Source organism: Coturnix japonica, chromosome 1, assembly GCF_054131305.1.
Source record: "Coturnix japonica strain WE chromosome 1, WE-NBRP24, whole genome shotgun sequence".
In the NCBI taxonomy this organism is placed as follows: domain Eukaryota; kingdom Metazoa; phylum Chordata; class Aves; order Galliformes; family Phasianidae; genus Coturnix; species Coturnix japonica.
In genome coordinates this window covers 164,736,647-164,751,353 of record NC_140663.1, presented here as the reverse complement: position 1 = coordinate 164,751,353, position 14,707 = coordinate 164,736,647, and the positions used below count along the sequence as shown (strand labels likewise).

Genomic DNA, 14,707 nt, shown 5'->3' with positions numbered 1-14,707 from the left:
CCAGGGACCTCAGCCATTCCTCACACACCTTGTTCTCCAGACCCTTCCTCATCTTTGTAGCCCCCCATTAGTTTTATATCTTTCTTATACTGTGGGTCCCAGTCCCCGGCCCCAAATTGCCAACAGATGCCACCTGCACAAAGCTCCTCAGTGTGCACAGCACACAGTGCTCTGGTAGTGCTATAGCTGTAGCCACATGGCAAAATACCCAAAAAAGTTAACGAGAACAAAAACATTAACAAGATATTAAATAGGTCATTTGGAAGACATGGAAAGGAAAAGGAAAGGACCAGAGGAAACAAGAAGACAGTCAGAAGTTATCTCCTTGATATTTCAATAAGGATGACAATCGTCTCTTCTCCTTCAAGAGACCTACTGAAAACTGTAGTGATGTCATAGATCCCAGGAAGTAAAATACAACATAAAAAGCTCCTAGAAAAGAAAATACAGCATAAAATCCTTCACGCTTTTAAAAATATATATTATTTGTATTTAATCACAACAAAATACTGTAAGATCATTATCACAAAAAAAAACTTGATAATTGCTTTAACTTTTCAGGTAAGAGAACATTAGAGATAGGTTAAAAACTGTTTCCTTCCCCATCAATCTTGCTCTCCAAAACTTCCTTTATAACGGCCCATGATTAATGGCCAGCGTTTTGTTTTTTTTTCCCTCTCCTGGACTGTGTGACTGCTTATGACCTTGGAGAGGCAGGTTTCACATGAGCAGGAGAAAACACACCCTGGGTAGAGCAATGCTGAGCCGTGAGAGAGCTGCTGGGTGTTTCCTAAGGTTTGAAGCTGCCCGGCTTCCCCTGGCCAGGTTAGTAGAGCTGAGCTACCTGCTGATGTGCCATGCAGCAGTGCCAACACAGTGCAGACCTGAAGAGTCCTGAGCTGAGGACTGTGCTTCCTACATGGCCTCCAAGGAGCAGCCCCTGGCCACAGGGATGTCCTGGAGCTGTCTGAGCCTGGGAGGTAAATGTAGGTCCTTCACATCCTGACCAGTGTCTCACTCACAGCACATGCAGGCAGTCATGCCAGTGATTCAGGCTCATTCTTCCATCTCTTGTTGGCAGCAACACAAAGAACAGATTTTTGTCCTGTAGGTATTTATGGTTCTGAAGGAGGCCATTATATCTCCCCTCGCCCCCTGCAGTGTCACCCTGCAGGAAAAACAGCCCCTCTGACCCTGAGCAAGGTGGGCAATGGCCAAGGGCCTCCACCGGCACCTCCAGCTCTGACACTGGGATCTGGGGCTGAGCTGGGTTGTGCAGCAAAGCCTCTTGTGCATGCGAGGAAAAGGACACATGCTGGGAACTCCTGATTCTGATAGAGAGACACAGGGCCAGATCAAAAAGGCAGAAACAACAGCCTGTGACATGAGAACCTTTATGGGGCTGTAAGCAGTTGCTTGTCTTAAAAGTCAGCATTTAATGTCTACTGGGCTGAAAGGAGATTACCGCCAACTCTGAAAAAACAAGTGGAAAAAAGGGAAAGAGGGCAGGGAGGGGAAGCTAGAAAAAAGGAAAGGGAATGAAGAAGAGAAAAGGGAGAGGAGGAGAGAAGGGAGAAGAGGAGGGGGGTAGAGAGGAGGGGAGAGGAGATGGGGAGGGGGGGTTGGGGTGAGAGGAGATGGGGGAGTGGAGGGGGTTTGGGGAAAGGAGGGGGGAGGGGTGACAAGGAAGCAAACACTATTGCATTTGGTGGAGTTTTCTGACACCCTCTGGTGGTTTTTATGTGATAGATTTGAGAATTAGAGTTTATTTTAGGCAGGGGACTAAGTACGAATGTAATTCATTGCTTTGAAAGGGCACAGGGAAGACTATTGTCCAGTTCAAGGTGTAACATATAAACAAAATGTTCTGGATTGTTCAAAGAACTCACACTGTAGCAGTACTTTGGGCAACTTCTACTACCAAGCACCCAGAGAACTGTCTGGTATGGGATGTCCATATAAGTGGTAAGGCACTGGAAGAGGTTTCCCAGAGAAGCTGTGGATGCCCAGTCTCTAGAGGGCCAGGTTGGATGGGGCTTTGGGCAACCTGGTCTGTTCTGTGATTCTGTGATCTGACTGACAATGCAAGACTTCAAGGACAGTCATCAGGGAGACTGGACCCCCATGACTGTTATCAGATCAATTTTCTGTAAACACACAGCCCCCTGTCTAGTCTTTAATCCACTGTCCCATGTAGCTCTGTACCCTTTGCTCAAACTGATGGGAAAATAACAAAACTGTGAGAAAGATCTCAGGAACTTTGTTGAGTAGAACAAGGTCAGATAAAGCTATAGGCACAGGAGGGATTGTTGAAATAACATCAGTAGTAATTTGAGGATTTGAGGGGGAAGAAAAAGTATCAACAACAGCAACAGCACTTAAATATATATATATACCATTGGAAGACAGCAGCTTAGCACCATCAGAGAGCTCCAGGGAGCCCAAGAGGATGGCCCTCCACTCCTGGCTAGCGGACTTCTTGGAGGTAATAAGGATACTGTTGCTCAATCTGAGCTCAGTACTTATTAAATCTAAGACATGATTTGTCTTAATAAATAATGATTTAGTAGTTTGCTTAAGCATTGTTTGCAGCATCTTCTATGCAGTTAAATTTGCTCAAAATGGCTCAGAGATAAGGCAAGGCACCCTACTCGATGGTGTAAAGTTAATTTTGAATCCTACTATGCCTTCGCAGGTGCCCATACAGAGCACAGACTGCTATTCACCGTGGGTTCACATTTACTAGTTTGCCATATGAGATTCTCCAGATGTTTTTAGGATACTATAAAACATTAGCCAGTCTGTTTCCAAAGTATATAATGAAAACACCTAGATGTACTCTGCTTCTATCCACTGATGTCCTGGCAGGGCCCCAGTTGTGGGACCCATCACTAGTATCAGACAGTGAGAGGCTCTCTGCTGCATCCTTCATTTAACCTTTGATATTTGGCCTTCTAGCCCTAGAATTACTGGCTTCATGACACAGTGGACATAACAGGCCTCAGTGCATGTTCCTTGGACAGCTCAGGAAAGCGCATGGCACACATTTCTCAGTGGCCTTGGAAGCCCCTGCTGGTTCTTCACCACCCCCTTGTCTTAAAGCGACCCCCATCCTGGGAATGTCACTCCAATTACGTACAACCACTGGCCATTCTTTTATGTAGGAACTGAGTTGCGTGTGTCCTGACTTTAGTGTCCCGACTTCGGTGACCTCTACATAGTCTAAATTTTGCCCTTAGGCTTCGCAATCAGGACCCAGATTGGTAAATGAAGCAATTAAGTTTTAAGAGTTTGAAGATTAGTATTTAAAAATATGACATTTAAATTTAAATTACAAAATGACTGCAATTTTAGTATGGAAAAAAAATAGCAGGCTAGAAAATTATTGCATTAAACTCAGTAATTTGTTCTACTTTTACCATTGAAACTGTATTTTTCAGTGATTTACAACAGTACTTAATTTCACCATTCAGTATTTTCCAAAAGGTTCTGTATAACCAAGGGGTCCGTCATTTCCCTAGGAGGCTGAACAGACAGTTGGAGGAAATAATTGCTTGCAGGCTGCTCTATTCACATTTGGAAGAGTGTTCAAATTGATGAAATGAAAGATGAATTATTCAGATATATCTCAACTTTTTTATCAACCTTACTTGGGAAAAATGCTTGGAAATGATGCCCCAAGAGATGTCCAACATAAAACACAGACCATTTTTTCAATGGTGAAGTCATTCAGCTTGAGACAGGCACCAGTGTTGAGCAGCAACATTAATTCCCTCTCAAAACAGGAGCCAAACTTCACATCTGCTCTTTCCTGGATGAGAATTTCTAACAGACAAGACCACAACAGCATCCCCTGTCCTGGCTTGGTCCACCTGGTCATTACCTCCTGCACTAGTGGCGATGTTGCCCCTTGCTCCTTGGCTTGGCAGAGCAGTCATCTAGAAAGTCAGATACCTCAGGACACAACCATTGTGAAGCTCAAGTTATTTGTTGCAGGGCAAATGCACTACAAGAGGTAATCCTGACAAATCTTCTGAATTTTGCCTTTTCCGTGCTTTGAAAGGGGAAAATAAAGGGAAGATCCTTCAAAAAACTGTGCCAGATGAGCACATAATGCAATTCTTAGTATAACTTCCCTCCCTCCCTCCCTCCCTCTCTGTCTCTTCCTTCCTTCCTTCCTTCCCTCCCTTCCCTCCCTTTTCCTTCCCTTCCTTCCTTCCTTCCTTTCCTTCCTTTCCTTTCCTTTCCTTTCCTTTCCTTTCCTTTCCTTTCCTTTCCTTTCCTTTCCTTTCCTTTCCTTTCCTTTCCTTTCCTTTCCTTCTTTCCTTCCTTTCCTTCCTCCCTTCCCTTCCTCCCTCCCACCCTCCCTTCCTTCCCCCCTTCCCCTCCTTTCCCTTCCCTTCCCTAACATGCCAGGGACCTGAAAAGTCACTATATTATTTCAGGAAGAAGGAATTTCAGGTACATTTATCCCTGGGGCATTTCTATCCAGCTGGTCATTGCCTTTTCCTTTTCCAATTGAGTGATGATGCATTTGATTCCCACTCCAAAATGCTCTGTTTCCCCCACTTACTACACAAGGAATGCAGACACCAGCATCTTTTGGGTGTCACAATGTTAAGAATTCAAGTTTCTTTTTATATACTGCCCTGAATAAACATAGTCTCAAGAGCAATTTTGGGTTGCAGTAGTCATATTTATTTCCACTGTAGAAGCACACTTGTCTCCATAATAAAAAAATAACATTTTCTTTGCAGAATAAAAGTAATCCTGTAGTGGTATAAATATATTTACTTGCACAAGAATCCATGTTAAGTCACTCAACATATATTCAGATTTAGTACTCCCGTAGTTTCAAATGGAATCAAAAAAGGTAGTTACTCACAGAAAAAAATGAGAATTCTAAAATGTGGCTCAGTTGGGATTTACACATACATATATGAAATCACAAAGAGGCTTTTACTGAAACAAATACATTACATATGAAACAATGGCCTTCAGCACTAACCGCTTCTGTCTACCTAACTAAAACATGCTGTATGGCATCAGTCATGAACACAGGCTCTCACAGATATAACCCAGAGGCTGGTGGCCCTGTCTGTGGAAGAGGGTTGGAATTTGATGATCCTTGAGGTCCTTTCCAACACAAGCCATTCTACGATTCTGTGAACCTCAGTGTTGGCCAGGAAGAATTAATATCAAAAGCATCTGTGTTCGAGCTCAGTTCTCATTAGCCTGTGCACAGCCTTTCTCCACTCCAAAGACTCCTATCATCAACTGAACTCTTTCAAACAATAAACCAGGTCTAGCAATTTTCTTCAGGCAATGATCACAGACTGATCAGACAGCTGTCACTTCCTGCTACTAAGCCCCCATGCTATACTGACAGGTAATCATACAATACTTCACATAACATAATTAATAACCCAGTGCATCTAAATGCCTTGTTTATGGTAAGTAGGCTGATGTGTGGCTATCTGGTATGAATACTTCAAAAAGGCAGAACACAACCTTCTGCATTTCCAATGGTAAAACACTGTGTTCACTTCTTGAACCTTTAGTGAACTCCTTTCAGCTGTAGAAGTGGAAAAAAAACAAACACAAAAAGGGGAAATAAAGTTTAATGAAACACATCATGACTGTATGTTACTACATTCTGCCTAATTATACGTATTTACTGCATGGACTACCCTCAGCATGATGCCTTCACAACACATATTGACTTCTTTGAACACTCCCTAACTGTTAGTGAAGTATGAAAAAAACCAGAAGTATAGCATTTGGTCTTGATTCTTCTTAAAGTGAGAAGGACACCAGACTAATACAGCACAATTCTGAAGACAAGAGAACAAAACACTTAGTCCTGATACACTGAAAAGCAATTTAATATATAAGCATATTTACACAGGCACACTGACGTACTGAGCACCATTATTTTTTCCTTTAATAAAAGTTCAACATCAACATTCAACAGAAGAACATTAGACCTTTACAACAGTTTCAGCATCAGGAAAAGAGCTACCTATATTTTACACAACAACAGAACACCAGAATTAACACTCCAGTTGAGAAGCTCACTGCAAGAGACCCTCTCTCTGAATTCTGAGGCGTTCTTTCTCCACTTGCAAGCGCTCCTTCTCAATCTGCAGCTTCTCTGACTCAAATTTTAAGAACTGCAACCTTTCTTTCTCTAACTGCAAGCGTTCTTTTTCAAGTTTTAACTTTTCAGTTTCTAGATCCAGAGGCTGTATGATGGGTTTTTCCGCTTGGGTGAGGTCATTTTCCAGGGCAGGTTTCTCAGCACGCAGAGTCTCTAGCCTCAGTTTCTCCCGCTCAATTTGAAGTCGTTCCTTCTCCAGCTGAAGTCTCTCATGCTCCAAGTCAATATGCCGCAGCCGTTCTTTTTCAATTTGCAGACGCTCCTTCTCCACTTGCAACCGTTCAGCTTCGATATCTAATCGCTGCTTCTCCAGCTCCACCTTCTGCTTCTCTAGGTTTATAAGCAAGTGCGAATCTTCGTAGGCTAATCTAGCTTGAGCAGAACTTAGATTTCCAAACTCCTCAATGTGGGTGAAGTCTGGTAGGTCATTTTCTTTTTTTGAATCTGGCAAAACTGATGAAAAAATTTCTTCTTCCTCAATAGGAAACTGCAGAGAAGAATGCAATGCACAAGAATTACATCCCAGTCTCCCTGCTAGAACAGCGCTATACACAACTTCACTGAAAATAACAGATGTCTGCTATTTTATTTTTTTCTGCATCTTAAAAAAAATACATCATTACATCATGTCATTACGTAGCCTGAGAGACACTTGATCTGTAACCTAATATTTGTAATGAAAAATCTGTCTGTCTATAGACATGCAAGACCAGCACAAAAACCACTGCGTGATAGATATTACAGAGCATTCAGAATCGCTGACAGATAACTAGACCTAAAAAGCACGTGCTGGCCTTACTTTTCACAAAGCTCAATGACATTTATGTAAGCCACTAGTGATTTGTTGTGACTAATTATCTATCAGAGCAGCTGGATCCATAGGCTGTGTGGTATTAAAGCTAACCCAGCCTTCATTAACACAAGGATTCAATTTCTAAAAACATTTAGCACTGCAGTATTTAAAACCATCTGGCATTTTTCACATGGTCCTAACCCTTCAAACTGTGTAAGTGGGTCAATAAACAGGACTTGTTTAACCAATTTTATGTTGTCATTTTTGCTGGAAAACCACTCGTGACACAGATTATTAGGGGTAAGTACCACTGTTCTTGGTGAACCAGAAGGCTGTAATCATGCAAGAGCTATGTGCTATACACCATAATACAGACGGGACTATTGTTTCCCATTACAAATACTGCAAATGGAAGGCAAACAGAGGAAGACACGGGTTCAGAAAACAATGTAAGGCAATGAGAGCAACTACCAGTATTTCAGTTTTAGAGAAGACCGAGACCTTTCTTCAGCAGCTGTCAGGCAGTACTCCCACTATCATTTTTAAGAGCTTGTGGTGATATTTTCTCCCAGCATACATTCCAACTAAACTAAGACATGATTTAAACCCATATTAAAACACCAAACAAAACAACTATCCTAATGTGATTTCAGTCTCATTGGCTGTCTATCTCAGAACAGCTAAGATGCTACTAAAAATAGCAGCCTGGCCACAGGATTCGCAGATACAATTCTGACAGAGGAATAGCTGACTGATTTATTCAGGTAATATTTTCATCTCCTGTGGTCTCATTTTAAGAAATGCAAAGAATATTCCATTTCCTTCTTTCTGTACCTTCAGGTAACATGCACTTTCATTTGCTAAAGAGGTGCATTTCCCTTCTGTGTTCATCCACTCTGATACCCTCAGTATTAAAACAGTCAATATCTTTCAGAAATGTATTTTCATTCTACTGATAGCAATAATTTCAATCTATGACACACAGAAATGGAAAACATATTCCAATACATACTTGTATTGAGGGTTGCCAATCTTACAGACCACTGCAAGCTGCTGGATTTAATACTGTCTGTCTGAAGCACAATTTTTTCTACTACTTAATTCATACAAAGCAAAAACTGATGCTAATGAAGAACAGTGAAAAACCCTAGCTGAGGTGGGAAAAACAGCCATGTTGCACATAGCTAATGTATGCCAGTCACTTACTTCAAAATTTTGTGGATCCTCCTCCTCTTCTTCTACTTTGATTTCTGTTAAAGACCCACCCGCTTCTCTGAAGTCAGTGATGTTCTGCCATTCAAAACCAGATTCATTTGCAAACCCCATTTTGTCATCCATATCTTCATTGAGAGAGTCATCTAAGTCAGATGAAGGAAGGTGAAACCCTGCACCTACTGCCTTGATGTTTGCATTCAGACGTTTTCTCTTCATGAGCGCTCTCCAGTCAAGGTATCGCCTTTTCACTTCCGTCCCTGTTCTTTGCTCACCTTCACCTACAGCATTCACACACTCTGCTATTTCCTCCCATGCTTTCCGTTTCATCTCGTTAATTGTTGTATTAAGTTGCTTTGAAAAGAGTACTTCTCTCCTTTTTCTGATTTCCTTAAGGAGAGTTTGAGTTTCCTGAACACTAAAATTACTTTTTCTTTTTCTTTTCAACTGTTTCATTTTTTCCAGCTTTAACCTAATAATTTTAGCACAGCAGATTACGGAGGTTATTTGACACTACGCAGTTATTAACACAAAGTTTAAAAAACAATGAAAGCAGAGATCAGCTCTCGTTAGATGTGTTTTGTCTTCACTTTGCAGTATTCTCCTATTTGTCGGTACTCCTACAAGAAAAAAAGCAAACAAAATAAATCTCAAAGATATACACTGTATATTTTCATTTAACGAGCTTGGCTCCAAAATCACCAGTTAAGGAAGTGCACATTCTGAACATAGTGCTCATCTGTTAGAAGAAAACAATTTTGTTATACTGAATATAAAGCAGCTATTGATGAGATACTCATAAACTCATATGAATTATAAATCTATTAATATATCTATGTCATAAACTGTTCAGGTTGAGTTGATATTTCCATTACAAGAATATAGCTATTTTCCTGTAGCTCTTACGGTTTGGCCTGTTGGGATACACTTCAGGCTGAAATTTGACATATACATCTTAGTCTGAATACTAAGTCATTTCAAAAAGAGGCTAAAATTTTTTTACATTATTAATTCAAAAACAACATGTTCAGGCAAATGAAATTTCTGAAACATTTTTAAACTACTTCTATGAAAAATATATATATGTATGTTGATACAAGGAGGTACATATTATAAGCTGACACCTTAGACCCTCTTCTGACCTTTCATAATCACAACAAAGTACTGGAGCAATCTTGCTGGGTGACAGAAAACAACTATTTGAACTAAAGAGTTCAACAACTATTTGAACTATTTGTTCAGACAAATGTCATGCATTCGAGATGCTACTATAAGAAATAGGCATAGGTCTAAGTCTTTACTTGCATATGTTAAAACCCTGCTCCATGGCTCTCACACAGTAAAATGCTTCATTTCATATCAGATTCGAAGTTCATCCATTCCTCTACCCCAGCTAATGGCTGATCCCGTGCCTGATGCTATGGGAAGCTAAACTTGGACATAGTGCACAACTCTATATAGAACATATACATTAGTACATTAATGAAATCTCTTAATTTGGGGCATACAGTACGTAACAGTCTACAGTCTATATTTCCTGTGCACTGCTGAGTATATGAAACTAGCTTACAAAGTTCTCCAAGTTTTGCAAGCTGCATGTTTCTATTTAAGATGTATGAAGCTCCCTGCAATTCAGAAAATAAAAGAAGAAAATAATAATTTATCTGGAGAAAACAGAATGATGGAAATACATACTATAACTTAGGGCTGTAATGTAGATGCACTTCTTGCCATGACCAGTATTAAAACAAACAAACAAAAACAGACAGAAAAAACCAACCCACTCCCAACTTTGTGCTATTTAAAAAGTCAGATTTACACCACAACACAGCACTGCATCACTGTATCTGCTAGAGCTACACTAGTATTTTTTTTTCAGAGACCTTTTACCTGATCTTTAAACTTCTCCTTTAACCTTCTTTATTATAAATTTGCCATGAAAAGATATTTGGGCTTTCAAGGAAGCAGCATCATACTTACTTCTGTCTGGCAGTAAATCAATTTATTTGGTACTTACTCTGCTTTTCAAATCCTAATTACAGCGCTAGTTCTTTTCTGTCTTCATTGTAATTGAATTTCTTGACCTATCTATTAAACTCAAATTCATCTTCACTGTTTATATTAAAAACTTTCTAAAAGTCATTGAGCAAAAGAGCTCCCAATATATAGAAAACTTAGACTACTTTTATAAGTTTTACTGTTAATAATTATTCTGAACTGATACATAAAAAGATTAAGCGGAATTCCTGGTGCCTGGTACTTCACACTGGCTTCAGAAACTGCATGCACATGTATGTAGGTACAAAGAGTTACAGAATCACAGAATCCATATGGTTGGAAGGGACCTCTGAAGGTCATCTAGAACAGCGACATCAACAGGTTGCCCAAGGCCTGATCCTGAGTTATGCAGAGTCCTAACACAAAGCACAGACAGTCTTTCTGACTTACCACAACCAAGGCACCAAACCCTTGTTTGAAGTCAAAACTCACTTATTTTTACTGGAAATTGGTAGAACTTCTTGAATTTAAGCAAGTTAAGCAAGTACGTAAGTAGACATACAAGTACTTGGCTAGCTATTGGACAATGGGTCACATTTCCCCAAGTACTAACAAACAGGATACATCAAACTCTTGGATGTGTTAATAGATAAACGTCTTATATGTTATCTAAGTATCAGATTCGGGTTTTAAAATCAATTTTTCATTCATGTCATTTATTAAATACAATTCTACAAGAATGTGTCTGGTGGGCAGCTGAGCTTTCCTCTTAGCTGGAGGCCAGCTAAGTTAAAAAAGCACAGCTGCCAGGTGACCTTGCAGTTCAGTCCAATTGCTACTCACCCAGGTGCTCTCAATCACCACCCTAATTGCCCATCCACTCTTCCACAAGAGCCAAATCTTGGATTTCGATTTTAAGTTACAGGTCAAGCACTGCACTACCACATTGGGAACCTATGGCATAATATGCCATTTTGTATAGCTTTCTTTTAAACTTTTTTTTTTTCCTTATTTTTTTTTACCCCCTATAATATATATGATACAAGCCTCCAAAAGCAACTGCGTAGCCTACCTATTTTACAACTAGCCTCTAATTGTTAAGCACTTCTCACTTTTTCTAACTCTTTGCCTTCTCAAAGCACACTGCCTCACTGAGGACGTTTCTCACTAACGCAAATGGCGCTCATGAATTCTCTTAGCAGTATATAGAATAGCAGATGTGGACCTACTTCACAGTGGGATCATTTAGCTTTTTGATATCATAGTATCATAGTCTCGTGCGGTTTGGAAGGGACATTAGAGATCATCGAGTCCAACCCCCGGGATTCGAGCCTCTGTGTAGCAGAGCGGCACTTCTACCACTTGCACCACAGGGGGGGATTCGAACCTGGGCCCTCCGGTGTTGCAACGTGGCATTCCTACCACTGTGCCACTGGGGCACATATATAGAATAGCAGATTTGGACCTACTTCACACTGGGATCATTTAGCTTTTTGATATATTAAATAAAAAGCACTGTTATCTAAATAAAGCTGAGGTTGGTAAAATTCTGGTTCTAACACTCTGATATTTCTAGATAGTGTCCAGGATATTACTTTTAATTCAGAAAAATAATCAACTGTTTCATGCTTATAACTATTTAACAGACAGGAATGAGAGTAGGGAAGGGTTTGTACATATCGTAGATCGCCACAAAGAAAGAACAAAAACAACTTATCAGCAATTTGAAAAGATTAATTTTACAAGAAAACATAAAGCATGTTTGACTTCTGGCTTGAGATCTAAAACAAGAAAACACACTCAGAAATAATTCCAGGCAAACATTTCAGCTTTTACCAAAATCAGAACCATAAGACTTCAATGTTTGTGTTTCTTTAGCAGAAGATTCCACTGCAAACAAAGTCTGCTGAGTGCATCAGTTGGGAATAAAAGTGGTTCACTCACAAAAGGGATGAGCAGATTAGAGGAGAGATGACAAAAGCCTAGTTTGTGTGACAGAGAAATCCCAGAGAAATGACAAACAATGCAAACAGCTTCTGATGTGACCAGCAGCTGTGCACACATTACTTGGAATGCAAATGCAAAATGCGCATCATATGGATACAAATGGAAAGTGCCATCCAGAGAAAGAGAAGGGTTTTTCATCATGAGATAACAGAAAGCTTTTGAGGTGTGCCCAGGAGAGCCAGTAACATGATACTGAGTTTGGTACAGTCCTGTCAGGCCGGCATCAACTGAAGGTTAAGAAGGCCCTCGCATCTGGTCTAAAGTCTACAGTCTGACACTGTTACTTTATTTTTCCTTTCCTTGCATCTTACTGTGTGAGCACATGCTAGAATGGAGCATTTAAACGAACAAACAAACCAATGAACAAACAACACAAAAGATCATAACCAACACCAGAAAAACCCACAGAGCCCTCTATCTCTCTGTTTATATATATATAAAACACAGTTCTCTCTTTTTGTTATTACGCCTTGATGGTTGTCCTCATGTTCAAAGTTTCCAGAAGTTATGACTGAACATAATAAGCATTAGATTAGAAGCCCCTGTAACCTCTTTTTCTAAAGCCAAATTTGAGAATTGGATAGTCTACACATAGCACTGAACACCAGGCTTTCAGGAAAACTTAAGGTATGGTACCATACAGATGGCTGTGTTGGCTTGGGACAAATTCTAGTATTGAGAGAGGGTTCCAACTTCCAGAAATCAAACTCTATAACTACAAAGTAGTTATAAAGCAGGTGTTTGCTTTTATTACAGTGCTGCACACACACACTGGGTGCAAAGGGGGACGCCCCTCCTAGTTTGCACATCACAAAGTGACAGCTTAAAGATATTTATAGAGACAAGATATACATATGCAAGAATAGGAGGGGATACAACAATTGATTCTAAGAAACTACGCATAGATTATTCTTATATTACAATTAGAATAGGAGGGGACACTACAATTGATTCTAATGAGTTATTATAATATTCTCACCGCAGTTGCTGAGTTATCATGACTTGCAGGCGGTAGTGGAATTCCTAAGTCACAGTCTGAACCAAAAAGTGAGCACAAGTGCCTGGTGCAAAAGAGAGATAAAGCTGCATTTCTCATCTCACTCCAACTCCACATCCCTCCCTGTAGCTTTAGTTTTGCCTTTGTTTGCTCCACAACCCCTTGCCTAGCTCATAATTAAGCGAAATGCTGTTCTGAAACAATTCTAAACCAACACGTTCCATATCAGCTCAATTGGTGCTACTGCACACACACAGTGGTTTAGGTGGGAAGTGACCCCAAGGTCAACCCAGTCCCAAAACCCCACGATGGGCCGGATTGCCCCCCACCAGCTGAGGCCCAGGGCCCCATCCAATCTGGATGGGGCAGCACAGCTGTGCCAGGGTCTCACCGCCTTCTCGGTGAAGAACTTATTCCTAACGTGTAACCGAAACCCCACCGCTCTTAGTTCAGAAGCGGAGAAGGAAGAGAGCAAGGAGGCCGCAGAGCCCCCAGCCTCGGCCCTCCTGTCAGGCGCGGCCCTGAGCCTCCAGGAGGCGCGGGGAGCCCTCACAGAGAACAAAGGCGGCCACAGCCCCGCCGACATCCCTCCCCACGCCGGGCTTCCAGGCAACCGAGGCCGTTGGAGACCGAGAGGCCCCACAATCCTCAGGGGGAGGGCAGCGGGCTGCAGCCTCAGCGCTCCCCGGGATTGAGAGTGCAGCCGTTCTGCCCCCACAAAGGGCCCGAGGGCTGAGAACCGGTCGGACAGCCCCCATAAGGCGCCGGGGACGCGACTACCTCACACCCACCGCTAAACCTCGCCCGCCCCGGCAGCCGCGCGCGTTACTCACCTACGCCCAACTCACCCCACCGGGTCGCCGGCCCTTTAACGACCGGCACCTTCCTATTGGGCGATGTGAGTGTCCATCAGCTCTTCCCGCTCACCTATTGGCTGTTGAGGCTCGTCTCTTGTTTTCCCCCGTCCCGCCCTCCTAGACGCGCCAGAATGCCCCGAATAAGCTTCTGAATAAGCGGGGCCGCCGCTCGCGCAGCCCCACGTATCATTGGCTGCGGCCGCTGCTCGTCATAACGATGCCTTCCGATGATTGGCTGGCTTTTGCCAAAGCCCGCCCTTTCATCCTATTACCCCTAGTCCTGTCCCCACACACTACTGAAAAGAGACCAGCCTCACCACTATGGCTCTCGCACCTCAGGGATTTATAGACCTGGATCAAGTCCCCTCTCAGCCTTCTCTTCTCAAGGCTAAACAGACCCAGTTCCCTAAGTCTCTCCTCATAGGGGAGATGCTCCAGGCCCTTCACCATCTTAGTGGCCCTCCACTGGACTCTTTCCAAGAGATCCCTGTCTTTTTTGTACTGGGGAGCCCAGAACTGGACACAATATTCCAGATGAGGCCTCACCAGGGCAGAGTAGAGGGGGAGGATCACCTCCTTCGACCTGCTGGACGCGCTCTTTTTAATACACCCCAGTATGCCATTGGCTTTTTTGGCTACAAGGGCACACTGCTGGCTCATGGTCAATCTGTCGTCCACCAGGA

The 14,707-nt window shown here is 42.0% G+C and overlaps 1 protein-coding gene across 4 annotated transcripts; it reads right to left on the bottom strand.

Moving 5' to 3' along the window:
* Positions 1 to 4,675: 4,675 nt before the first annotated feature.
* MSANTD4 (Myb/SANT DNA binding domain containing 4 with coiled-coils) lies at positions 4,676 to 14,051 on the bottom strand. 4 transcript variants are annotated; one of them, XM_085555948.1, is made up of 4 exons: positions 13,948 to 14,051; positions 13,150 to 13,231; positions 8,160 to 8,785; positions 4,676 to 6,647 (listed from the first exon to the last, which is right to left on the bottom strand). In XM_085555948.1, exons 3-4 carry the CDS (start codon positions 8,619 to 8,621, stop codon positions 6,075 to 6,077), a joined length of 1,035 nt encoding a protein of 344 aa, XP_085412074.1. In that variant the 5' UTR covers positions 8,622 to 8,785; positions 13,150 to 13,231; positions 13,948 to 14,051; the 3' UTR covers positions 4,676 to 6,074. The 4 variants fall into 4 exon arrangements, with proteins under 4 accessions (XP_085412074.1, XP_085412070.1, XP_015707704.2 ...); XM_085555944.1 differs by having other exon boundaries at positions 13,959 to 14,051; XM_015852218.3 differs by having other exon boundaries at positions 14,001 to 14,051.
* Between the last annotated feature and the right edge of the window lie 656 nt (positions 14,052 to 14,707).